Source organism: Rhinatrema bivittatum, chromosome 3 (assembly GCF_901001135.1).
Source record: "Rhinatrema bivittatum chromosome 3, aRhiBiv1.1, whole genome shotgun sequence".
Classification (NCBI taxonomy): domain Eukaryota; kingdom Metazoa; phylum Chordata; class Amphibia; order Gymnophiona; family Rhinatrematidae; genus Rhinatrema; species Rhinatrema bivittatum.
The window spans coordinates 560,642,313-560,668,841 of NC_042617.1; the positions used below are offsets into that span (position 1 = coordinate 560,642,313).

The following is a 26,529-nucleotide window of genomic DNA, read 5'->3' on the forward strand; positions in this document are numbered from 1 at the left end:
TTCAAAGGCGCATGGGATAAACACTGAGAATCCCTAAAGGCTCGAGGATGGAAGTGAGGAAAAGGGTACATGGGAGTAATTCTCTCAGTGCGGCAGTTACTAGCCTTAATCTATAAGCCTTGATGCTTTCATGCAAACAAAACACAGGTCTCCACTTCATCAGCAGGGGAAAAGAGAAATGGGATTCAGACCACAAGCAACAAGGGCCCAGACTTTTACATTCTGGGGAACTGAGAAGCAGGGGGATAACCTGCATGGAGCGGCAGTTGCTACCCTTAACAGAAAGCATGGGGATTACTACCCTTAACCAATAAGTCTTGCTGCTTTTAACACAACTGCAGCAATCGCTCTCTGCTTTGATAGTGAGGGGGGAGTGGCAAGAAAGAGGAATTGGATTCAGAGACAATCAACATGATCCCTGACTTTTACAGTCTGCGGTACTGATGCACAGACATAAGGGAAAAAATACAGGACAAGTCCATAAGCAAAGCAGATCAGGCAGCACAGTCTGAATTTTCAAGAAGGCTCATCACCCCGAAAAATGGTGCTAGCACTACAATTTTTATGGGTTATCCTAAGGCTTGGGGAGCGGCAGTTGCTACCCTTAAAATAAACTGGGGGCTAAGCTGCATGGCGCAGCAAATAATACCATAAGAAGCTTGCTGGGCAGACTGGATGGACCATTTGGTCCATTTCTACCGTCCTTACTGTGTGACTATGTATATTGTCACATTCAGAGCATTTATATGGTCTCTGTTTCACGTAGCTCATTTCATGCTGTGGTATGGGGCAGTTTCTCTAAATTAGTTTATTTTGCAATGATCTCGACAGGAATCAACCTAATTCGTAGCCAGATTAGGTTAGAAATTATCTGTATCTCAAATTTACGAATAATACCCTTGTTAGTACTAGCAATGTGCCAAAGAGAGCCTCCTTCTGAAGGTCATCATGTGTAATTTTCACAGGTAACATATCAGGGAGTGTTTGGAAATTCCTCTGAATCAGACTAGTATGGATTCTTTTGTGCTTCCTTAGAGCAGATATAGGTCTGCAACATTTACCAAAATCAGAACATTTAAACCATTTTGCAATGGTTATGGACTCTTTTGTGTTTATTAAGGTTAAATATTTGAGTGAAACACATTCCATTGTAAAAACATTTAAATGGTTTCTCACTGGCATGCATTCTTTTGTGTTTTTTAAGATCAAATTTCTACAAGAAAAGTTTATCACATTGAGAACATAAAATGATTTCTCACTAGTATGGACAGTTTTGTGGTATTTAAGATGGGAACTTTGAGTGAAGCATCTCAATCAGAACATGTAAATAGTTTCTCACCTGTATGTATGGTTGTGTGGTTTCTATGAGTGGACATTTGAGCGAACAATTTATCACATTCAGAACATTTAAATGATTTCTCACATGAGTGCAATTTTCTGTGTTTTAAGACTCAGCATTTGTGAAAAACATGGTTTCATAGTTTTTAAGATGGGACCTTTGAGTGAACCATTCATCACATTCAGAACATTTAAATTGTTACTCACCTATGTGCATTCTTCTGTGGCTTTTAAGACCTGACCCTTGTGAGAAGCATTTACCACAGTCAGAACATTTAAATGGTTTCTCACCGGTATGAACTCTATTGTGGATTTTAAGCTTAGATTGCTCCTTGAAGCATTTATCACATTCAGAACATTTAAATCGTTTCTCACCTGTATGGATGGTTTCATGGTTTTTAAGATGGGACCTTCGAGTGAAACATTTATCACATTCAGAACATTTAAATGGTTTCTCACCTGTATGAACTCTGTTGTGGGTTTTAAGACTAGAATGCTGTTGGAAGCATTTATCACAGTCAGAACATTTAAATGGTTTCTCACCTGTATGAACTCTATTGTGGATTTTAAGCTTAAATTGCTCCTTGAAGCATTTATCACATTCAGAACATTTAAATGGTTTCTCACCTGTATGAACTCTGTTGTGCATTTTAAGGTAAAATTGCCTCATGAAGCATTTATCACATTCAGAACATTTAAATGGTTTCTCACCTGTATGAACTCTATTGTGGATTTTAAGCTTAAATTGCTCCTTGAAGCATTTATCACATTCAGAACATTTAAATGGTTTCTCACCTGTATGAACTCTGTTGTGCATTTTAAGGTAAAATTGCCTCATGAAGCATTTATCACATTCAGAACATTTAAATGGTTTCTCACCAGGGTGCATTCGTTGGTGCTTTTTAAGATCTGACATTTGTGAGAAACATTTATCGCATTCAGAACATTTAAATCGTTTCTCACCTGTATGGATGGTTTCATGGTTTTTAAGATGGGACCTTCGAGTGAAACATTTATCACAGTCAGAACATTTAAATGGTCTCTCACCAGGGTGCATTCTTTGGTGCTTTTTAAGATCTGACATTTGTGAGAAACATTTATCGCATTCAGAACATTTAAATCGTTTCTCAACTGTATGGATGGTTTCATGGTTTTTAAGATGGGACCTTCGAGTGAAACATTTATCACATTCAGAACATTTAAATGGTTTCTCACCTGTATGAACTCTGTTGTGGGTTTTAAGACTAGACTGCTGTTGGAAGCATTTATCACAGTCAGAACATTTAAATGGTTTCTCACCTGTATGAACTCTATTGTGGATTTTAAGCTTAGATTGCTCCTTGAAGCATTTATCACATTCAGAACATTTAAATGGTTTCTCACCTGTATGAACTCTGTTGTGCATTTTAAGGTAAAATTGCCTCATGAAGCATTTACCACAGTCAGAACATTTAAATGGTTTCTCACCTGTATGAACTCTGTTGTGGACTTTAAGATTAGATTGCCTATTGAAGCATTTATCACATTCAGAACATTTAAATGGTTTCTCACCAGGGTGCATTCTTTGGTGCTTTTTAAGATCTGACATTTGTGAGAAACATTTATCGCATTCAGAACATTTAAATGGTTTATCTCCCTTGTGACTTCTCTGATGAACTTTAAGCCTGGAACTATATCTGAAACATTTTTCACATTGAGAACACTTAAAAGGTTGGTCTTGCCTGTGAATTTTTTTGTGTTCTCTCAGGTTTGATTTCTCAGTAAACCTCTCCTCATATTCAGGGCACTGAAATGGTCTTTCTCCAGAGTGAATTATTACATGTGCTTCCATCTCAGCTTGGAAGAAAAAGCATTGTTCACACTGAGTGCATTTTAATGGTTTCTCTTTTAGGTGATCTTTTCCCTGTGCTGTAAGTTTTGTATTCATTGGGGTCCATATCTCTTCTTCAGAACCTGTAAATGTTGTTTTTTCCTTTCTGTGATATTGTTGGGTAGACGTGTGACTTATCCTCTCAGGAAACTTGTTCCCACATTCAATAATTTCTTGCTGTTCAACAGATTGTGAGTTTGTGGTGAAGTTTGCTGAAGTGTCAGCAATTTGAAATGGTCTCTCTCCTTCACTGAGTCTCTGAGTTTCCTCATGATTTGGGCAGAGGTTGAAATTTCTTCCTCGTTCAGAACATGCATATGGTCTCTCTCCTTTCTGGACTTCTTCTTTCCACCTGGGTGATGCTATTCTACTGATTCCTTCTGCATACTCAGCTGAAGGACCTGGGCTGTCTCTGGAGGGGTCTCTCTCTTTCCATTCCTCCGTCTGCTGCCATCACACATTCTCTGCCTCTCACTATTATTCCTGAATCCATCTTCTGGTGGATAAAAGCGAGAGTATGATTACTAAATTTACAAAAATGGAGGGAGACGTATATAGGGAGATAGCTCCATCTAATCACTGAACGGCATTAGGGTGGCTATGGATCCCTATCATATATAAAAGAGCCTGGTGCTGCTTGTAGACAGGTACAGGTGGGCAACAGCACATGAACAGAGGGGAACAGACCACGTCTGACCTCACCCTGCTGGTTCTGTGCCTTTCATCCTCACCTCCAGTCTCTGCACAGATTCCCTTCATTCTGATTGCAGTCACTCACCAAAAACTCTGCCACGCCCTGCTGGAGACCTGGGATTCATTCAGGACCCGGGTCCCTGAACCTCAGATCTGTCAGCTTAAAGTAACTGAACCCTAATGACTCAGTAATGAGAATTTAACTGAGAGCCAGTAATAAGATTCCCCTCTACATGTAAAGTTTAACATTCTCCATAGCCCATATCTTATGATAAATTAATGTTCTGCTCACCACTCTTGGTCTCAGCCTCCTCCTCTCCTCCCTCCTGCTGGTCGCTGACAGGAGGAACCTCCAGGATCTCTGCTGTGGGGTCAGGACTGTGACCTCGGCTGCCTGTTAGAGAAATGGGAAAACATCTTCAGCCTTTAACCATTCTTGGACCCTGACCCAAGAAAAGAGAGAATGCAGAGTAAAAGACAGGAAATAGGAGAAGAGGAGGTAGAAATGGGACAAGAGAGGGGGGAGGGATATGGTGGGGGAAGATGAGAGAGAGGGAGAAGAAAGGAAAGAGAGACCTTCATCTGCCTTATATTTAATCAGTGGTCACAGTGACAATGCAAACTTTTTATATTTTGATCTTAAAATGCAAATAAGACATCTTCTTGTCTCTTTTCTTCTTAAATATCACAAAAAATCCAGACACAGGCTGTGTTTCAAAGCGGATTCTGCATCGGGGGAAATCACACAGGAAATCTCATAAGCGGTGATCCACGGCCTCATTCCTCCTTACATTCAGATACATTGGCTCTGCCGGCATTTTAAACTCTCGGTGCCAATTTTTAACTTATTGCAAATAGAGGAAGTTACAAAGAGACCACTGGGTGTACTCCTAGACAACAGACTCAGCCTCAACAAATTCGTAAATAACACTACAAAAGAATGCTTCTTTAAACTACAAGTTTTAAAGAAACTAAAGCCACTTCTACTCTACAGGGATTTCCGCACAGTACTCCAAGCCATGATTCTCCTGAAATTAGACTACTGCAATTCACTTCTGCTGGGCCTTCCCGCCTGCACCACCAAACCCCTCCAGATGGTCCTGAATGCCACTGCAAGAATTCTCACCAACGCCAAGAAAAAGGACCACATCACCCCGATCCTCCAGAATCTCCACTGGCTTCCCATTAAATACAGGATACAGTTCAAAACCAGCATGATGATTCATAAGGCCCTACATAACATCTCTCCACTCAACTTAACCTTCCAGCTTCAACTACACACTTCTAAAAGGCCAAGTAGAAGGGCATACCAGAACAGAATGGTCACCCAACCTGCAAAATCCTCCCTGAGGAAACGCGCACTATCAACAGCGGGCCCGTCTCTCTGGAACTCTCTACCACCAGAGCTCCGCCTTGAGCCGTGCCATACTACTTTTAAAGTTAAACTCAAAACTTGGCTCTTCCTTCAAGCCTTCCCTGAGAGCTAAATCCAAGAAGAGCAATAACCCTCCTGTTATTACAACAATAATGTAAAGTTCATTTGCCTTATTTATATGTTTTTAAGTTGATCCTAGTTGTATTTTACTCTATAATTGATTAATCGTTTGACTTGTTCCATGTAAACCGCCATCCCGGCGATAGTTATCTTGTTACCTGTGAACCGGAGTGATATGTATTGTATACAGGAACTTCCGGTATATAAAAATCAAAAATAAATAAATAAGGCAGATGAAGGTCTATTGACTGGCAGAGCCTATTGTGATGGTCGTAAAAACTGCAATAATTTGTGTAAGATTTGTGATTGAATCTTTATTCCCCTTTTTACTTAGGTCAGTGAGAAATACTCCACAGCACACAGGAAGAAAGAGAGAAATGATGGCAGAAAAGGACCAAATGATCCACCCAGTCTGCCCAGCAAGTTTACGCCAGTATCTGCCGCTCCATGCAGGTTATCCCCATGCTTATCAGTTCCCCAGAATGTAAAAGTCTGGGCCCTTGTTGCTTGTGGTCTGAATCCCATTTCTCTTTTCCCCTGCTGATGAAGTGGAGACCTGTGTTTTGTTTGCATGAAAGCATCAAGGCTTATAGATTAAGGTTAGTAACTGCCGCACTGAGAGAATTACTCCCATGTACCCTTTTCCTCACTTCCATCCTCGAGCCTTTAGGGATTCTCAGTGTTTATCCCATGCCCCTCTGAAATCTTTCACTGTTTCTGTCTTCACCGCCTCCTCCGGAAGGGCATTCCAGGCCTCCACCACCCTCTCCGTGAAGAAATATTTCCTGACATTTGCTCTGAGTCGTCCTCCCTGGAGTTTCACTACCTGACCCCTAGTTCTACTGATTTCTTTCCAAACTGAAAGGTTTGTCGATGATTGTGCATCATTAGAACCTTCCAGGTATCTGAAGGTCTGTATCCTATCTCCCCTGCTCCTCCCCTCCTCCAGGTACATACATATTTAGGTCCCTCAGCCTCTAACATTGCTCTAAGCTCCAATGGCAACAGGTAATGTGGAAAAAAAGGATTTCCATTCATAAAAAGCAGGAAGTAGCTTGCTTGTTACAGCAAATAAGCCTCACCAAATAAGCCTGATACTTCATTTTCAATGCATATCCAGCATAGCTCTCTGCTTCAATGGCAAGGGAGAAGGAATGATACTTCACTTTCAATGCATATCCAGCATAGTTCTCTGCTTCAACGGCAGGGGAGAAAGTCTGATACTTCACTTTCAATGCATATCCAGCATAGTTCTCTGCTTCAACGGCAGGGGAGAAAGACTGATACTTCACTTTCAATGCATATTAAGCATAGCTCTCTGCTTCAACGGCAGGGGAGAAAGACTGATACTTCACTTTCAATGCATATTCAGCATAGCTCTCTGCTTCAATGGCAGGGGAGAAAGACTGATAACTTCACTTTCAATGCATATCCAGCATAGCTCTCTGCTTCAATGGCAGGGGAGAAAGACTGATACTTCACTTTCAATGCATATCCAGCATAGCTCCCTGCTTCAACGGCAGGGGAGAAACTCTGATACTTCACTTTCAATGCATATCCAGCATAGCTCCCTGCTTCAACGGCAGGGGAGAAACTCTGATACTTCACTTTCAATGCATATCCAGCATAACTCTCTGCTTCAATGGCAGGGGGGAATTAAGAAAAGTGGATCTATATACAGACAACCAACAATGACTTAAGTACATAATCTGGGTAAACAAGCATGGGTGGAGCTTGCTTATTGTGGTGGTTACTATCTCTAACTAATTAAACTAGATATTTCACTTAGATGCAGTTCCAACATTGCTCTCTACATTAATGGTGGGGGTGGAAGGTAAACAGAACCAAAAGTTTACTAAGGGCTAAGAGTAACAGATAAGTAAGTGCGAAAGTTTGCTGAGTAGACTGGATGGGCCGATGGTCTTCTTCTGCCGTCATTTATATGTTTCTATAACTCCTTTGAGATACGGGCTCCAGTAATGAACACAGTACTCCAGGTGAGGCCTCACCAAGGCCCTGTACAAGGGGACTATCACCTCCTTTTTCTTACTTGTTATTCCTCTCTCTGTGCAGCCCAGAGTCCCTCTGGCTTTAGCTATCGCCTTGTCACATTGTCTCGCCGCCTTCAGATAAGAAAATTGGTTCTTACCTGCTAATTTTCGTTCCTGTAGTACCACGGATCAGTCCAGACCATGGATTATGCCTCCCTTCCAGCAGGTGGAGACAGAGATAAACTTGAAAGGCGTCCTCACTTAACCTGGTGTGCCTCCTGCATCCCTTCAGTATATAGAGTATCAAAGCAGAGAAAGACTAGCAATGAATCAAGCAAGAACAGAAGTTTAAGAAGGAACATACAAATATGTAACCGTAGCTTTCTTTCTTAGTATGCTGCAATAACATAACCTGAATATGCGCGCGGACTTTACAGATCCCCGTTACCCACTCCTAGTCTTTGGGCGGGCATCTGGACTGATCCGTGATACTACAGGAACGAAAGTTAGCAGGTAAGAATGAATTTCCCTTTACCTGTATGTACCCGGATCAGTCCAGACTCCTGGGATGTACCTAAGGTCCCCGTAACTTGGGTGGGACCTGGAGATTCCACTCGCAGAAAACTCTCACCAAAGCACATGGAAGCCGGAGCCCCGACATCCAAGCGACAGCATCTGGTGAATGTGTGCAGCAGCTACCAAGCAGTCTCCCTGCAAATCTCCTGCGGAGATACCTTCTGAGCCTTGGCCCAAGAGGTTGCCTGAGAACGCTTTGAGTGAGCCCTCAGACCTCCAGGCACCGGCATCGAACCAATTGCCTCCTTAAGCCAACGCACAATGTAGTCTTAGAAGCCTGACACTCCCTCTGTGAAACATTCCCCAGAACAAAAAGGGTGATCTGATCTACGAAACTCATTAGTAACTTTCAGATACCTCAACCATCAATGTCTCCGTCCAAGAGCCGAAGGCCTATTGCATGAGACGCAGAGGAATCCAAACCTAGAAAGGTTGGAAGATCCGCAGTCTAATAAAGATGGAAGGCCGAAAAAGAAGGCACCGTGCGTGACCACACTCTGCGCTCTGAAATCTGCAGAACAGATCTCGGCGTGACGAAGCCTGGAGCGCCGAAATCCTCCTGGCTGAACAAACAGCCATCAGGAAAACCACCGTAAAAGTCAAGTCTTGAAGGACGCCCCCCTCAGTGATTCAAACAGAGCCTCACTCAGTCCTCCAAGCCCCAGAATAAGATTCCAAGCCTTTCCTCACCGACGGACGCAAACGCTTCGCTCCCCGAAGGAAAGGTAGGACATCCCTGATGTGTTGACAGAGAATAACCCTGTACCTTGCCTTGGAGATAGCTCAAAGTTGCTACCTGCACCCTCAGAGAGATAAAGGCCAAAACCTCCAGAAGGAAGTCAAAATATTCAGTACTGAAGCTTCAGTAGGGGTGGCAAAGCTATGGCGAAGTTAAATCGGTTACCGGAAGAGACGTACACCAGAGCTTGAAGATTCTCCAAACTCGCACATACGCTAAAGACGTGGAAGTCTGCCTGGCCAGCAACAAGGCGGTAATGAGTGTTTGGGAACATCCCTTCCACCACAGCCATCTCCTCTCAAAAACCGAGCAGTCTGATCCACTAATATCGAGCCCTGGTGCAGATGATGGGACAGATGAGCGAGCCCCAGCGGGGCTGCCTATGGCCAAGCTGACCAGATCAGTAAACCCTAGACGAAGATAGCCAGTCCAAAGCCAGAACCTTAAACTGTCACCAAAAATCACAGCCTGAACTCACGGGAAAGGCTGCCCCCTTTCTGAGACCAGAGCTCCCCCCCAAGCCACTGCACTGCCAACTCAGGGAGCAAACAAAAGAAATAGCACCCGCGACGCCCACCAGGGCTTAGAACCCAGCAGCCCTGTCTCCTTGGGCGAGAGATAAGTGCCCCGCTCTATCAGGGGACTCGCCACCCCCTCCCTCCCTGAAAACGGCACCAAACAATCTCCCGAGCAGGGCGCGCAGTAGAAACGCTCTAACAGCACAGATCCAGGAGAAGGGGGGGTCCATCAAAGCCAGCCCCCCCTTAGAATTTCCCTCAGAAATAATCCGCTGTGCCCCAATTCCTTCACCCCCGTCGAAGAGATCCGTAGGATCTGCCCATCACCCAAGACATTAAAATATGGCTGCCGGACCACTGCCCTGAACCTTACCAGGAGAGAGAGGGACTGAGAGAGGCGGGGATGGATCTATCTTCCTCCCGCAGGCTAGAACGAGAGACGCTAAGCCTGCCCCGCAGATCCTGCATGCATCGGGGCGGGATTATTATAACAGGAGCCTCTGTCATGGTCCCCGTGCAACTTCTCGCCCCCTCAACGCTTCCCACGGGAATGCTATCCCCCTCCCCCCCCCCCCGCCATGACCGTAAGAGGGAAAATCCCCTGGACATCGCCTCCCACGCAGGCAGGTACCAGGGTGCTCGCCAATGTAGAAGCGCGCACCGGGCGCCCTCGCTCGCCTCCTCTCCCCGCTCCAGAGAGCGAGCGTCCGCTTCTACATTAAACCACCTGCGTGTTTTCCCCCCCCCCCCCCCCCCCTGCAATCTGCTGCAACCATCCAGGCCTGTGCCTAGCACGAAGGAACCGTCCCGGTGCGGCGGGCTCCACTTCCCGCCATCAGCGGCCCAAACGCTCTGCCTGCCGCCTGGCGACCCTGTGCTCCCGATCTCAGCGGGATCCAGCAAAATGGCGAGGCAATATTAAAGTCGGAGAGGTGACCTCCTGCTCCCGCCACTGGCAGGACTGAGTACAGAGGCTCTCTGTGCTCTTCTGTCTTTTTTTTGTGATTAAAACAATTTGTAAAAAAAAAAAAAAAAATCTGTTTGCACTGAGCGAGTCCGCCCGACCCTTAGTGTCCCCCGACCACGGAAACATGCATCCCGGCATTACCGGCTGAGCAGCAAGACTCAACCACCAGAAGCCTCATTCGCTGGTGGTGAGCTCCGCCTGCCCGCTGAGCACGCAGCCTGCTCGGCACGAGGGGCCACCTCCACACTCCCCCAGCTTCAATTCCTCTATTTCATGCAGATATATATTTTTTCTATCCTCTGCTTCTCTTACCTATTTTTTTTTTACACTGCAGGTTTTGCACCATCTTCCATCTGCTGGAGACAGAGAAATACCGAGGGAGTGCAGGAGGCACACTGGGTTATGTACAGTGTCAGTGAGACTCTCTCTGTCTCCATCTGCTGGTAGGGAGACAAAACCCAGGAGCCTGGACTGATCTGAGTACATACAAGGTACTGCTGGAGACAGAGAAATACCGAGGGAGTGCAGGAGGCACACTGGGTTATGTACAGTGTCAGTAATACGCTCTATGTCTCCATCTGCTGGCAGGGAGGTAAAACCCAGGAGCCTGGACTGATCTGGGTACATACAGGGAACTGCTGGAGACAGAAATACCGAGGGAGTGCAGGAGGCACACTGGGTTATGTACAGTGTGAGTGAGACTCTCTCTGTCTCCATCTGCTGGCAGGGAGGGCAAAACCCAGGAGTCTGGGCTGATCTGGGTACATACAGGGAACTGCTGGAGACAGAGAAATACTGAGGGAGTGCAGGTGGCACACTGGGTTATGTACAGTGTCAGTGAGACTCTCTCTGTCTCCATCTGTTGGCAGGGAGGGCAAAACCCAGGAGTCTGGGCTGATCTGGGTACATACAGGGAACTGCTGAAGACAGAGAAATACTGAGGGAGTGCAGGAGGCACACTGGGTTATGTACAGTGTCAGTGAGACTTTCTCTGTCTCCATCTGCTGGCAGGGAGGACAAAACCCAGGAGCCTGGACTGATCTGGGTACTTACTGGAAAGGGAGATAGCTCCATCTAATCACTGAACGGCATTAGGGTGGCTATGGATCCCTATCATATATAATAGAGCCTGGTGCTGCTTGTAGACAGGTACAGGTGGGCAACAGCACATGAACAGAGGGGAACAGACCACGTCTGACCTCACCCTGCTGGTTCTGTGCCTCTCATCCTCACCTCCAGTCTCTGCACTGTTTCCCTTCACTCTGATTGCAGCCACTCACCAAAAACTCTGCCACGCCCTGCTGGAGACCTGGGATTCATTCAGGACCCGGGTCCCTGAACCTCAGATCTGTCAGCTTAAAGTAACTGAACCCTAATGACTCAGTAATGAGAATTTAACTGAGAGCCAGTAATAAGATTCCCCTCTACATGTAAAGTTTAACATTCTCCATAGCCCATATCTTATGATAAATTAATGTTCTGCTCACCGCTCTTGGTCTCAGCCTCCTCCTCTCCTCCCTCCTGCTGGTCGCTGACAGGAGGAACCTCCAGGATCTCTGCTGTGGGGTCAGGACTGTGACCTCGGCTGCCTGTTAGAGAAATGGGAAAACATCTTCAGCCTTTAACCAGTCTTGGACCCTGACCCAAGAAAAGAGAGAATGCAGAGTAAAAGACAGGAAATAGGAGAAGAGGAGGTAGAAATGGGACAAGAGAGGGGGGGAGGGATATGGTGGGGGAAGATGAGAGAGAGGGAGAAGAAAGGAAAGAGAGACCTGAACATGAAAGAGAAAAGCAGAAGGAATGGAAAGAGAGCAAACAAATTCTCCACACAAGAAAGGTCAGAGGTCAGGGACATGATTTAACGCCTCCCCCTTGCTGTGTCTGGTCCAGAGGAGGCCTCGTGACTCAGCAATGTTTGGATCGGCCCAGCAGTACCTTTAATCCAAGCTGCATCGCCTGCTTCATGCAGCTCCTCACAGGCGCCTGGGATGCTCAGGTTCCCTCTGTCCTCAGATCTCGGGGGCTCAGTCCCACGTCCTTCTTGCTTAATTCGGATTAAAATGTCAGGGGTGACACTGGGGGAGCCTGTGATGGGAAAAGATGGTTACAATATGTAGAAACGTTACCCCAGAGCCTGTATTATCAGTGCAAGTGAGCTCAGGATTATGCTGTGTCCATAGACACTGCCACCAGTGCAGCGCTAAGAAAGGAGGGTGCTGCTGGGCTGATCATCATCAGAAATCCATTCTAATAGTATCCTGATCATTTTAACACCGAGGTGGGCGACCTCATTCCTCAGGATCTACAAAATAATATGCTGTGGTTACTGATATCGCAAAAACATGCTGAACATTTCTACCTCAAAGAGTATTTTTTATAAAACCAGATGTTTTTTATCCAGCTGCCAGATTTCAGAAATCTGATTCTACCTGGCTCCTGCGCTTCATTATAATTATATGAGGCAGGGTGGGAGATGTCACTGGAAGACACCAAAGCCAAGGAATTCTTAGACAGGAGGGCGAGGGAAGGTGGAAAGGAGACTCCTGGAGAAGAGGACAGGATATGAAGATGACGGAGGAATGTGCAGAGGAAACGTGAGAGAATATTTCTTTACTGACAGGGGGGTGGATGCCTGGATTCCCCTCCTAACAGAGGCAGCAGCAGCTTGCAACCAATCAGCAAATTTACACAGATTTAGGACGGACACAGAGGGCGGTGGTAAAGGCAGGTGGGGAGCAACGGGTACAAGAAACGAGAGAGGGGCCTGTGTGTTAGCTCAGTCATATGGAAATCCAGAGGGAAGAGGAGGGGAGAATACAAGGCGAGGGCAGGGAGTGGTACTTGCCTGTTACAGGAGGGTGAATCCCTTCAGGCGTCTCTGATTCAGGAGGATCCAGGAAGGGCAGATCTGCCTCTTGTTTAACGCTCAGTGAGAACACAGACGTTACAATCGGAAAGCCTGGGATGAGAAAACAAACGAGTCTAGGAGGAGTCACCCAGGACCTGCTAATATTATATTAGGAAATGGATTGGAAGTCTCCAAATGTTTGATGTTAATGCCCCATCTCCTGTGATCTGAAAATGCAGAGCTCTTTAAATCCAGAACATTTACTTACTGATGCTGGGGTCCTTCATGGTTTCTTTCCCCTCCAGCTCCCAGTGCTGAGGGAAATATTTCTCATCTTCCTTCTTAATCTTGAATACAACATCAGGATTAAGAATTGAATAACCTGCCAATAAGAAATAGCAAAAATTACATTTAAAGTATTCTTGTACAGCTCTGGGAGCTTTCATCTGTTTTCTGTTGAGATGGAGCTGTGTGTGAGTGAGTGAGTGAGAGAGTGCATGTGTGAGTGAGAGTGTGCATGTGTGAGTGACAGTGTGTATGTGTGAGTGACAGTGTGTATGTGTGAGTGAGTGAGAGTGTGTGAGTGACAGTGTGTATATGTGAGAGTGCATGTGTGAGTGAGTGAGAGTGTGTATGTGTGTGTGTGTATCTGTGTATGTGTGTGTCTGTGTGTGTGCACACGTGCACATCTTTGGGTATTTGTGTGACAGAGCTTGGTGAGATGAGACACTTGCAGGAGAGCACGTGATTAAGGTTAAACCTTGGAGGGTTTCTGGTGCAGTCATTTCTATTCCTGACCCTCCTAGCTGGAGGCATTGCAGGTGCCAGTGCTCTCTGCCAGCCTGTGCCCTCCTGGAGAGGAGGACTCCCAGCTTCTTATCTGAGAAAGAGTTATCCTTGTATCCCAGGAACCTGGGTTTTCCTATCTAGAGACCAGTGAGCCATGGCAGCAGCCACCCTGCAGTGTGTGTGTGGGAGGTAGATGATAGAAAAGGCAGACTTACCCCGTGACATGAGGACGCCGTGAATCTCCTTGATGACCTTCTTGTACAGCTCCTTCTGCCATTCTCCCAGAATGTCCCACTCCACTTCCCAGAAATAAGCAGCGACGTCCCTGAACGTGACCGATGCCTGGAACAGCAAACAGGACCCCCTCAGCCCCTCTCCCTGCAGCTTCATTATAATGTGCGGGCAATAAACTGTGTTCTCTGGCCTCTGTCAGTGAGATCAGCTCCCTGACATGGAGAGAGCTCAGCTCTATTAAGTCTCCAGTAATTTGTAGAGCTTGCTTGGTTTCCAGAGAAACCCTGGAGATCTCAGGTGCATGGGAGAGAGTCTGCGTGCCCTCCCCCACATCCCCTACCCTGCCCATCTCTGCAGAGCTCAAACCTTCCCGGGGCTGTAAAGATCTCTGCCCTGTGCTGGCAGGAGGGGAGGCTGGAAGAGCTGCACAGGGAAAAGGTTTCCTTTACATGCACAAGAGGACAGAGAAGGATTTCTTACCCGATCAGACCCCAGGGCACACATTGCCTTCCTCTTTTCCCTCTCAGTCCTGCAGGTGCTGGGAGGGATTCAGAGGGGGCAGGGCTGATTCCTGGCGGCTCAGATAAAGCCCCTGCTCTCCCCCTCTGCAGGGATTTCCGGTCCTGGGGAGGCAGAAAGTTTCTGCTTTTACTCGGAGCCTTTCCTGCTCTCTGCAGGCAGAGAAAGAAAGCAGGAGCCGCAGGAGCCGGCGCATGCGCAGAGCTCCCCGGCAGAGGCCATGCTGCTTCCCCGGTGCATGCTGGGAGTCTCCCACCTCCTTAAGGTGGATCTGCAGAGATAGCAGTGCGCTGCAAAGTTTCCCAGACGGGAGTGAGTAACCCGTCCGGGATCAGGGCTGCTCCTGTTGCATCCATCTCTGAACTTTAAACCTTTTCTCCCTTCCATGCTGATGTTGACTGCATGGCCGACCTGATCAGTGGAATGAGTGTGGGAAGTTATTTTAAGGAGGAAGGGAGCCTGCGGGAGAGTATTGTTAGTGAAGTGACCCATGGAGTAGGGAAAAGCTTTGTGCACATTACCAGTGGTTAATGAAGCGACCAATGAGTTGCTGCTGATTTCCCAATGCGTTGGCCCGGATGTGCAAAATGCATCACGTTGGGAATTGTGAGGAAAGTATTTTGTGCAGGTAAAGCTTCTATACTTGTAATTATGTGTGTTGTGTATTCTGGGACCTATAACCTACCCACCTTTTGCACCACTTTTTAAAAATGAGTGAACTTGATTCCACATTCCCCGAGTTTGTGGTGAAGCTTTCCCAGGTCTCCGCACTTTTAAGTGATCTTTCTCCTTTGCGGAATCTGAGTTTAAATGTAAGCTTCTCCTCTGCTGACCAGGTGGGTACAAATGCTTTACTCTTCCAGGTGAGAAGCTAAGGATTGCAGTGGCACCTTCCCCCCCTTATGACAAGAGAGTGCTGCCACCTGAACTCTTAAGGAATTCAAAGCCAAACCCTTCGTAAGCCCCTCTGTAAAGAGGAGAGGATCATTGGTAAGGGTGTCAAACCGGCTCAACCTTCCTCTCCAGACACCAAGCCTCAAATATCCTCCACACACCTCCTCCTCATAACCTGTGACTCTCAACCTCCTTCTCTCAAGGGCCAAGCCACAAAAGCAGTCCCACCTGCCCCAACAAATCGGACCCTGACGAAGCAAACCTTGGACCTGACTGAACCTCAGAGGAGCCTCTGGGCCGAGGCTTATCAAGTCCGCAAACCAAGGTCATCTGGGCCATTCTGGGGCCACGAGAGCCACTCTTCCCAGACTGTCTGTCTATTATTGGCCATGATGGAAGCACGTACTCGAGACAATGTCGAGGTCATGGCTGTGAGAGAGCGTCCAGGCCCTTGGGCCCTCTGTTCTAGGCTGCCACGAAATCCATTTCCAGTTCTCCTCACTTGGTTCTAATCATGGCGGGGATCCAAGATGAGCCCACTCAGGAAATCCACCCCGGTGATGTGGATTGATTCTTGGCTTCTGACTTCTGGACCGGCGTACGTGTTTTCCCCTGGCTTGATCCTGGTACGGCTTCGGACCCTCCTCCTGGCTTGATCCTGGTACGGCTTCAGACCCTCCTCCTGGCTTGATCCTGGTACGGCTTCGGACCCTCCTCCTGGATTGATCCTGGTACGGCTTCGGACCCTCCTCCTGACTTGATCCTGGTACGGCTTCGGACCCTCCTCCTGGCTTGATCCTGGTACGGCTTCGGACCCTCCTCCTGGCTTGATCCTGGTACCTTGATCCTGGTACGGCTTCGGGCCCTCCTCCTGACTTGATCCTGGTACGGCTTCGGACCCTTCTCCTGACTTGATCCTGGTACGGCTTCGGACCCTTCTCCTGGCTTGATCCTGGTACGGCTTCGGACCCTCCTTCCTCCTGGCTTGATCCTGGTACGGCTTCGGACCCTCCTCCTGGCTTGATCCTGGTACGGCTTCGGACCCTCCTCCTGACTTGATCCTGGTACGGCTTCGGACCCTCCTCCTGGCTTGATCCTGGTACGGCTTCGGACCCTCCTCCTGACGTGATCCTGGTACGGCTTCGGACCCTCCTCCTGGCTTGATCCTGGTACGGCTTCGGACCCTCCTCCTGACGTGATCCTGGTACGGCTTCGGGACCCCTCCTCCTGGCTTGATCCTGGTACGGCTTCGGACCCTCCTCCTGGATTGATCCTGGTACGGCTTCGGACCCTCCTCCTGACGTGATCCTGGTACGGCTTCGGACCCTCCTCCTGGCTTGATCCTGGTACGGCTTCGGACCCTCCTCCTGGCTTGATCCTGGTACGGCTTCGGACCCTCCTCCTGACTTGATCCTGGTACGGCTTCGGACCCTCCTCCTGACTTGATCCTGGTACGGCTTCGGACCCTCCTCCTGGCTTGATCCTGGTACGGCTTCGGACCCTCCTCCTGACGTGATTCTGGTACGGCTTCGGACCCTCCTCCTGGCTTGATCCTGGTACGGCTTCGGACCCTCCTCCTGGCTTGATCCTGGTACGGCTTCGGACCCTCCTCCTGGCTTGATCCTGGTACGGCTTCGGACCCTCCTCCTGGCGTGATCCTGGTACGGCTTCGGACCCTCCTCCTGACTTGATCCTGGTACGGCTTCGGACCCTCCTCCTGGCTTGATCCTGGTACGGCTTCGGACCCTTGTCCTGTTTTGATCTTGGACTGGACTTCGACCCTTCCTGGGTACCGAACCCCCGGACCGGCTTTGGACCTGCAGGAGGTGCCTGCATCCAGACTCTTCCTCAGTCTTCAGAGGAGTCTTCTAAGTCCCAGCGGCCGGACCCCTACGGGCTCCTCCTGGGGGGGGTGGGGGGGGGTCTCGAGCTTCCAGGGTGAAGTCTTCATTCAACAACTACAGCCGGCGGCCTCGCCCTTCGACGGTAGAGACCTAGGGGGATCGCTTCCCTTTCAGGTAGCACTGACTCTACCTCGGAACAGGGGTCCACCTTCAGGTCCATAACAGCAGCTCCCCCTCAGCTTTACGATATCCGCAGTGAATGCTCATGAGAGGGATTTGCATGCATTGGAGGCCCGGTATATGTCACTGGTGGAATAAGATAAGTGCAAGCATTAGCAGTATTTACACAGTGCCTGCACCTGCCATTCTCTGCAACCTATGATTAGACAAGCCCAGTGTTTCACAATATTTGACAATATAAGCCATAAAGTTCACTGTGGCAATATATGACGGTTGCTAGAGAATATCTCACATTGAGTTCTTCTCTTGTTACAGCTAAACTTTTATTATTTTGCAAATTCAGCTCAGCATAAAGAAAAGCAATCGGGTAGTTCTCAGGGAACAGGACTGCAGTCAGACTACTCTGTCCTTGGTATTGCACCCCGGGCACATAAAAATGACTGGTACCCAGATAATGCAATTTCTTAACGAGACACATGAGTAGAAAAAGGTAAAATACAGCCTTGATCCATCCACCATTTCATTTTTAGATGTTCAGGCACAGTTACGTGAAGAGTCATTTAGCACATCTATCTTTCGGAAAAGTACGGATTGTAATACTTTATTGCGATTCGATAGTCATCGTCCCACTTCTCTAAAAATGAACATTCCCGCCGAGCAGCTGCGAAGGCTCCGGCGCCTCTGTTCGTCAAAAGAAGCTTTCATTATTCAAGCTAAGCAGATGGTGCTCAGGTTTAAAGAAAGAGGGTACCCTCATCAGGTACTTCATAAAGCTTTTAAGAGAGCTTTATACGTGAACCGCAACCTTCTTTTTCTTCCCCTAAACCAGGACAGAGGACTCTTCAATTAACTGTATTTTACCTTTTTCTACTCATGTGTATAATATTACATCCATTTTGAAACGCTATTGGTCAATGCTATCTCTTCATGAAGTCTTTAACTGTCCATTACGCTTTTCCTTTTGCCGTGGGAAAAATTTGAGAAATATGTTAGTCCATTCTCATTTCCAACATGACTTGATCTCTGAAACAGCTACCATTTCGGGCCACCAACCATGTGGACAATGCTCAGTGTGCCTCTCTGCACTTTCTATAACCACTTTGGAACATCCTATTACACAGAGACAATTTTCCCTTAGATTTTCCACTACCTCTCATTCACGAGGAGTAATCTATGTGATTGTGTGCCCTTGCCCCAAATTATACGTGGGCAAAACAACTAGACAGGTGCGTACCCGTATTATAGAGCACCGATCTAACATTCGCACTGGCCGTGAATCGGCTCCCCTTGTTACACATTGGCAAACGGCAGGGCACTCTGAGAATGATTTAAGATTTCTGGTAATTGACCTGCTTCGTCCCTCATGTCGGGGGGGGGGGGGGGGCAATTTCTCCAAAATGCTTATTCGTAGAGAACAGAAGTGGATCTTTACATTGAATTGTCTTCACCCTGCAGGGCTCAATAATGAGATCGATTTGGCAATATTTCATTTGATTCATTTGTGTCTTTATTTTGGTTCTGGCTCCTGTATTGTTTATCTTGGCTTTGATTGGCTGTCTTGCTTGCTTTCTGATTGGTTGTAAAAATCCATGCCAAAATAGCCGGTTTTGAAACGCTATGTTTTGTTGATCCGCCCTCTCTCCTTGCCGTATCAGCTGTATGAACTCCTCAGCTTGTTTAAAGGAATGTGTTCCCGGCGCCATTATGTATACTCTGTGCCCTTAAATTTGGTCCATAGTTCTAAAACAAATTTTCTGTTTCCTTTTAGTTTTTGCAAAATTACTCTGTCCCTCCCGATGCAGCCTTCGGGCGAAACACGGGGTCCGTGTCGGGGGACCCTGAAAGAATTATCTACTTTCACTGCTTTGGAGCAATGGAGTTGCCATATTGATGTTTCAATAAACTGTACTTTGTTTCTGATGAAAAAACGTTTGGACCAATAATTTCTCTGCACTCCTTGTGGATTTGACATTGTGATTCTGAGCCAGCTATTAAGTCCTGCATGCAGGTTTTCCTGTACATTAGCTTGTACTGTACTATTTATTATTATGTGAGAGCCACTGTCACCATGTGGTATCTCATGGCTTAGAGCCTCTGCTACATATACAGATCACTTGTTTTATGATCATTGTGATTATCAGCCAGCTATTAAGTCCTGCATGCAGGTTTTCCTGTACATTAGCTTGTACTGTACTATTTATTATTATGTGAGAGCCACTGTCACCATGTGGTATCTCATGGCTTAGAGCCTCTGCTACATATACAGATCACTTGTTTTATGATCATTGTGATTATCAGCCAGCTATTAAGTCCTGCATGCAGGTTTTCCTGTACATTAGCTTGTACTGTACTCTTTATTATTATGTGAGAGCCGGTGTCACCATGTGGTATCTCATGGCTTAGAGCCTCCGCTACATATACAGCTTACTTGTTTTATGGTCGTTGTGATTGTAACAAGCCAAAAAATAAAGAACCAAAGCACTTGTTTTGTCAATCAAATCGTATACAACCAAAAAAACAAGTATACTATAGTGTGAACCGTATCTTCAATGTGCTGTCATCAAACAAAATTTCAAAAAATATATTGTATTTTACTTTGAATTTATAACCGCATCAGCAAGCCAGACAACGGCAGTGAATTCACTTGCCGTCCGGACTACTCGTCATTTGCGGCATGGTGGTAAATCAACTGTTTTTGTATCTGCTAGATGTAACTGCAAATGCCTTCTAAGTCCCATTTAGAAATAATATGCATCATATGCCCCGAAATGTCAAACAACGACACCCGACATCGGCCGGTGTTTCGCGATAAAAATCGCTTCCTCAGGAGTAATTTTATGTAAACAACAAGTTGCTGAATAAACTTCAGAGACATTCGTGTCCATCGGAAAGCATCTGCCGTGACAATGTTTACATAAAATTACTCCTGAGGAAGCGATTTTTATCGCGAAACACCGGCCGATGTCGGGTGTTGTTGTTTGACATTTCGGGGCATATGATGCATATTATTTCTAAATGGGACTTAGAAGGCATTTGCAGTTACATCTAGCAGATACAAAAACAGTTGATTTACCACCATGCCGCAAATGACGAGTAGTCCGGACGGCAAGTGAATTCACTGCCGTTGTCTGGCTTGCTGATGCGGTTATAAATTCAAAGTAAAATACAATATATTTTTTGAAATTTTGTTTGATGACAGCACATTGAAGATACGGTTCACACTATAGTATACTTGTTTTTTTGGTTGTATACGTTGTGATTGTGAGCCAGCTATTAAGTCCTGCATGCAGGTTTTCCTGTACATTAGCTTGTACTGTACTATTTATTATTATGTGAGAGCTGGTGTCACCATGTGGTATCTCATGGCTTAGAGCTTCTGCTACATATACAGATCACTTGTTTTATGGTCATTGTGATTCTGAGCCAGCTATTAAGTCCTGCATGCAGGTTTTCCTGTACATTAGCTTGTACTGTACTATTTATTATTATGTGAGAGCCACTGTCACCATGTGGTATCTCTTGGCTTAGAACCTCTGCTACATATACAGATCACTTGTTTTATGGTCATTGTGATTCTGAGCCAGCTATTAAGTCCTGCATGCAGGTTTTCCTGTACATTAGCTTGTACTGTACTATTTATTATTATGTGAGAGCCTGGTGTCACCATGTGGTATCTCATTGGCTTAGAGCTTCTGCTACATATACAGATCACTTGTTTTATGGTCATTGTGATTCTGAGCCAGCTATTAAGTCCTGCATGCAGGTTTTCCTGTACATTAGCTTGTACTGTACTATTTATTATTATGTGAGAGCCGGTGTCACCATGTGGTATCTCATGGCTTAGAGCGTCTGCTACATATACAGATCACTTGTTTTATGGTCACTGTGATTCTCAGCCAGCTATTAAGTCCTGCATGCAGAGGAGTCACGTGATGTGGTGAACGGGATCGGACGTCTCTGAACCCGCTCCGGCCGACCAGGCTCCTCTTCTCCTCCACACGCCGGTAAAATTCGCTTAAAAGACGCCTCTCTGCTCCGGGACGATCAGCTTATGTCGATCGCCTCCTTTATGTCCAAGTCGCCCTCACCCATGCCTCCTAAATTGGCGAAACGCGAGAAGGAAAAAAGCAAGGGGCCGGATCCCAAGATGGCGCCCGCGGCGGCTGAAAAGGGGAATGAGGGAGACTTGCTGGCTAATGCATCGCCATAGAGAGGTTTCTATGCCTTTGCACACTTTCCCAATATCACTGGAGCTATTGACTGCACTCACGTGGCCATCATTCCACCCCATCAGAGGGAGGAGATGTAACGCAACAGAAAGCTCTTCCACTCCCTCAACATGCAAGTGGTCTGTGATGCTTGAATGCACTTCCTGGACGTGGTGGCCAGGTACCTGGGAGCGGCGCAAGATTCCTTTATACTTAGGCAATCGGCCCTCTTTGGTGGCATAGAAACTGGCTTGTGCAGTTTTGTATGCAGGTCATTGCCCAAGGGCATGCCTTTTTCCAGCCATATTTCAGAGGCCTGCCAAAAAAGTGCGTGCAAACAAGGCACAGAACCTAAACACAGGATCCACTATATATATAGCACATATTTATAATCTAAAAGGCCCCATTCCTATCTTCCCCTTTGGAGCTGTTCCAATGGCTCAGGTGAATCCGAACCATGATTGTGGACGCTGCTGGCACAGCACCTTTATGTGAGGGCCATTACTGAAGCGTCAAGAAGATAGTCACAAACAGTTTCTGTACAGCCTCACACACCTGTACCATTGTCATGATCTGCTATGCTGGTGGGAGGAGCAATCAGATAGGGGTGTCAATCTGATGTATTCCGTAGGTGGACTTAGCAATCTGTTGTTAGAGACTGCCGGAGATAGTAGTAAGTGGATCCTTGGGCCGGTGGCAGATGACCACGCCCCCGGGGGAAGATCCCGAGAGGGACCACCGTGTAGGCTTAGATTATGGAGATAGCGATTCCTGCATGGCTGAGCTGTTGAGAACCTGTAGACAGTGAGTAGGCAGGGTATGCAGAGTTCATGAACAGAACTAGATGACAACACTCATATATTGGTCTCACGGAGCTCAGTAGCTGGAAAGGGTTAGGCCCTCGAGGAGCGAGTACCCAGTTCCAGGGAAAGATCTGAGAGAGCGATGGTAACTCACAATGATGTAGATAATGATGATTTCCAGGCAGAAGAGAATCAGCAGATAGTCAGGAACGAGGGCCCTCGAGAAGCGAGTACCGATTCCTGTCTGTAACCTGAAAGGCAAAGAGAGAGAGCGAGGCCCTCGAGGAGCGGGTACCTCTGGTAAGTCCGAGGAGGCAGAGTAGCTTAGGCAGGGAACCCAATCTGAACCTTAGCCCTTGCTAATTCAACTAGTAGCGATAACAGAGACTTTTAAATATCAGAAGCAGATGACGTCATCTCAGGGGGTCGCCCCTGATCTTCGCGCCCTTGCTGGTACTTCACTTGGAGCGCGCACGCGTGCGCACGCACCCTAGACTTCAGGCAACATGGCGGACCTGCAGTGTCGAACCGGCCCGGAGAGAGACGGCAGGGAGACGCCGCGGCAGCCAGCCATCCTTCAGACCTGGAGGGAGTCGCCACAGAGGTAAAGAGGCGGAGTGAAGACGTCAGGCAGTGACGGTCGCAACAACCATGAGCAGTCTGCACTGCATAATGCAGGCCTGCTGTATTCCCTGTGCATGGGCTCATTAATGGATTTCTGTGCTGGACAGGCTGCACAGCTGCTATGGACATTCATCTGCACAGCATAACTTATGGCATTAGCTTGTACCACAGGTGTCTCGCCTCTTATGTATGTCTTGAAGGTTGGCAGGCACTTACACACTAGTAGCCTTTGCTGGGTTGCAATACTTCCAATCAGCACATCAGATGCTGTAGTAATGAACAGATCAGCTCCTTTTAGTATCACCTTCCCTGCATATATAGCAGACAACAACAATGTGAAACGCTCTCAGGCAACACTAATCAGGATTGAAGGCTCAGCAAAGGTGATATATAAAGTTATATTTATTTGTGGATATTTTATTCTGAAATTTGTTAATCTTTTTCATTAAATTGGTCTACTTTGTGATACATTATATAATATGCTGGTATTTACCAATGTATTATTATGATACTATGTAATGTAATGAGTGCCTTGTAACATTGAGTTAACCTCCATATATGCATTTTTTAGTCCTTTAGGTGTAGCCATCTTGACAAGCAGACATTTTGTGCCACCTAAGCCATTGAGGGGCCCATGAAACAATCTTGCAGTAAGTAGGGGTGATATATGGCAGGCACAGAAGTGTTTCCTGTGGCAGCTATTGAGAATATTTGTGGAGGAAGGAGCCACACCAACTCATGCCCTGTTACAGGAAGCTGACACACACCTGCTTTTGGTTTAGTGGCAAACATTGCTGGAACATAGGCCTTGTACATGTGTACATGCAGGGACTGCAGCATGTAGTCCCTGCTGCTAACATAAGTGAGTGTGACACTTGGTGACTGACGTTCAGTGTGTGGCTTGCTCACTTGCTGTGTGAGGGTGGTATGGCTTCCGGACCTAGCTCCCTCGGGCCTCAGTTCCAATACACCTTAGCAGGCAGTGTATGTTCCTAAATTTATCACAGTCACCTTTTGCACAGCTTTGATGGAGTGGTTGCCCTCTGGAGAGGGTGTGCCTCTGACAGGGCTGCATATGGACAGCGGTAGGAATGATCTGACACCTTTAAGTGCTAAATTTCAACAAGTACACTCACAGGTTATATGTACTGTTCTTTAAGGGGCAGAGGTGTGCAGGTGACCAAGGTGACAAATCAAGTATGCTGGAAAACCTGAATGTTAGACTGTACATTTGGCTGTTTCCCTCGCCTTGGACTGACCCCCACACCAAGGTTGTACCAGGAAGTAATTGGAGTAGGACACACAATGCAGAGTTTAGAGGTTGGGCTGGCTAGGCACAATGGAGGGTGGTTCTGCAGCTAAACAAAATGGCCAGTGAACGTGGGACTGCTGTGCTGCATGGAACAGGCACTGTAAAGGAGTAGGGTATGCTTGGACTATGGGCACGATTCATATGAGTGCTTACCATCATGCAGCTAAACACGCTGCATGTACATAGAATTCCAGGTGCATGGCTGTGTGTGTGTGTGTGTGTGTGGGGTGAGTAGCTCATGCAGGCTTCACTCCTCACACAGGCGTCGGGAACATCCTATTACAGAGTCCCACCTTTGTGTCAATGTTGTCTGTTAGCACCTCTCAGTATATCGTATCACGCATAGTTGACACAGCGGTAGGCACACCGGCCTCCCCTTTTTATCACTCCCTCAGTGCTGTACAGGCAGGAACTGTCTACCGCCCATATGAAAAACAATACCTTTTCTGTGCAAAGCTAGATGTGCTCCGCCTATATCTACCTACAAAGGGATGGGCCACCATTTCCTAAATGCTTGTAAAGCACATTTATGTGGATTCTCTCCCGCATTAAGTTATTTTATAGCCCAGCAAAATATGTGTTACCTGTGAGAATCCTGATGACATGCATAAAGAGTCACATGTGAAAATCCTCCTTCCCTATTGAGTATCTATGATTACAATAAAATATAACCCAATCAATGTTGCTGCTGCCGGTTAGGAGGGGAAGCAGTGGTTAAAAAAAGGCTAGATGCAAAATCTGAATTACTAGTTATCCTTAAATGGGTACTTTTATTTTTCTTTTACAGCTCTTTCATCAAAAAGATATAACTCTTTTACTCTTATCAATGACACATTACTTCTGATTCAAATAATTTTCGGATAAACCATAAATAATAGACCATAAACAAGGTTGTTTATGTAACTGCTTAGCCATTCTTCTAAATTCTTTCAAAGTCCTCTTTTCTTCTTATAGAGTTCACTGCTAGGGTGTGCTGAATCCTCTTCTTCTCTTTCATTCTTCTGATTTTACCTACTGCCTAACTATAATTAAATCAAAAAGAGAAACTATCTCCCTACTCACGCGTCTTTCTTCCACCAGCTAAATATATGCATGTATCCTAGGTGTATGTGTTGCATCTAATGGTCACTGTTTTCTAACTAAAAGAAAAAGAAACAGATAATTATATTCACCCTAACTAGGCAAGTGTTTTATGCTTTTTGCACTGTATTGTGAGCTGCTCTATAGAGACTGTTCTTCTTAAATTCATATGACCTTTTGATAGAGTGCACTTTGTCATTCGCAAGCAACTGTCCAGTATCTGTTTAATACAGACTTCTTCTCTATAATACAGCTTCTCTCTGTATTATATATTTTTCCTTCTTATATTCTTCACAATGTCTCTTCAAGGTATTTCCAATTAAAAACATTTTTATTAGCTTTTGCCCTCTTGCTTTTCTTTTTCAACTTGACAGCATATAAATTCAATGTCCATAATAATGTTTCCTCTTATTCTCAGTCTCTCTAACAAAAACTGTCATCAATTTCACGCAGGTCAGTTTTTGTTTTTTTTTAATTACCTAAATTATTACCAGTATATGCATACTCATGTTCTTATTCTTCATAAACTTGCCAAAATACTACCTACCTCTTATTTTCATCTAAGCAGAACAGAATCAGTAACTGTGAGGAGCATTCATGCAGCACCTCCTCTCTCAACCAGTTCTGCTCAGGTTCTGTACAGCTTTTTCAACTGTCACTGGGTTTCTATGGCTCTCTGGATTAATGCTTAGTGATGTCATAAGCACTATTGTTTTTTAAATAAGCATTAACATATTTTTATCCTTTTACTTAATGCATTTTCCTTTGACATTTCTATAAAATAGATTTTTTTTTACGAGTCTTTTCCTTAATTTCTATATTTTCAACCATGTTACACTTTTAAATTCAGTTTTGGCACTTTGGCTTTTAAAAGTAGTATAGCACAGGCCCCATCACCTGTAAGTAGGGAAGCCAGACTGATGTCATACCTAGCTACGGCCATAGAATTTTGGTAATCACCGTGGCAATTCCTGCTCCTTTCTTGTTTGCTGGACCCTACCAGTGGT

The 26,529-nt window shown here is 46.2% G+C and overlaps 2 protein-coding genes across 4 annotated transcripts; both read right to left on the reverse strand.

The window, feature by feature from the left end:
- Positions 1 to 538: 538 nt before the first annotated feature.
- LOC115088325 (gastrula zinc finger protein XlCGF17.1-like) lies at positions 539 to 3,559 on the reverse strand. Its single transcript, XM_029596479.1, has 2 exons — positions 2,806 to 3,559; positions 539 to 2,217 (listed from the first exon to the last, which is right to left on the reverse strand). Exons 1-2 carry the CDS (start codon positions 3,263 to 3,265, stop codon positions 1,538 to 1,540), a joined length of 1,140 nt encoding a protein of 379 aa, XP_029452339.1. The 5' UTR covers positions 3,266 to 3,559; the 3' UTR covers positions 539 to 1,537.
- LOC115088326 (zinc finger protein 282-like) lies at positions 3,556 to 14,765 on the reverse strand. Of its 3 annotated transcripts, none has more exons than XM_029596481.1 (8): positions 14,539 to 14,765; positions 14,040 to 14,166; positions 13,304 to 13,417; positions 13,033 to 13,146; positions 12,123 to 12,272; positions 11,675 to 11,776; positions 4,194 to 4,295; positions 3,556 to 3,701 (listed from the first exon to the last, which is right to left on the reverse strand). In XM_029596481.1, exons 1-8 carry the CDS (start codon positions 14,560 to 14,562, stop codon positions 3,571 to 3,573), a joined length of 864 nt encoding a protein of 287 aa, XP_029452341.1. In that variant the 5' UTR covers positions 14,563 to 14,765; the 3' UTR covers positions 3,556 to 3,570. The 3 variants fall into 3 exon arrangements, with proteins under 3 accessions (XP_029452341.1, XP_029452340.1, XP_029452342.1); XM_029596480.1 differs by having other exon boundaries at positions 3,556 to 3,704; positions 14,539 to 14,764; XM_029596482.1 differs by lacking the exon at positions 4,194 to 4,295 and having other exon boundaries at positions 3,556 to 3,704; positions 14,539 to 14,763.
- Between the last annotated feature and the right edge of the window lie 11,764 nt (positions 14,766 to 26,529).

What these genes read in the sequence shown, in the direction of transcription:
- LOC115088325 (XM_029596479.1), bottom strand. Translation starts at nt 3,265, where the DNA reads ATGAATACAAAACTTACAGCACAGGGAAAAGATCACCTAAAAGAGAAA. An exon ending in CCACAACAGAGTTCATACAG is followed by an intron (nt 2,218 to 2,805) that starts GTGAGAAACCAT and finishes GAATGCACCCTG; the next exon opens with GTGAGAAACCATTTAAATGT.
- LOC115088326 (XM_029596480.1), bottom strand. Translation starts at nt 14,562, where the DNA reads ATGTGTGCCCTGGGGTCTGATCGG. An exon ending in CGGCGTCCTCATGTCACGGG is followed by an intron (nt 13,418 to 14,039) that starts GTAAGTCTGCCT and finishes TCTTATTGGCAG; the next exon opens with GTTATTCAATTCTTAATCCT. An exon ending in GGAGGCTGAGACCAAGAGTG is followed by an intron (nt 3,705 to 4,193) that starts GTGAGCAGAACA and finishes TTTATCCACCAG; the next exon opens with AAGATGGATTCAGGAATAAT.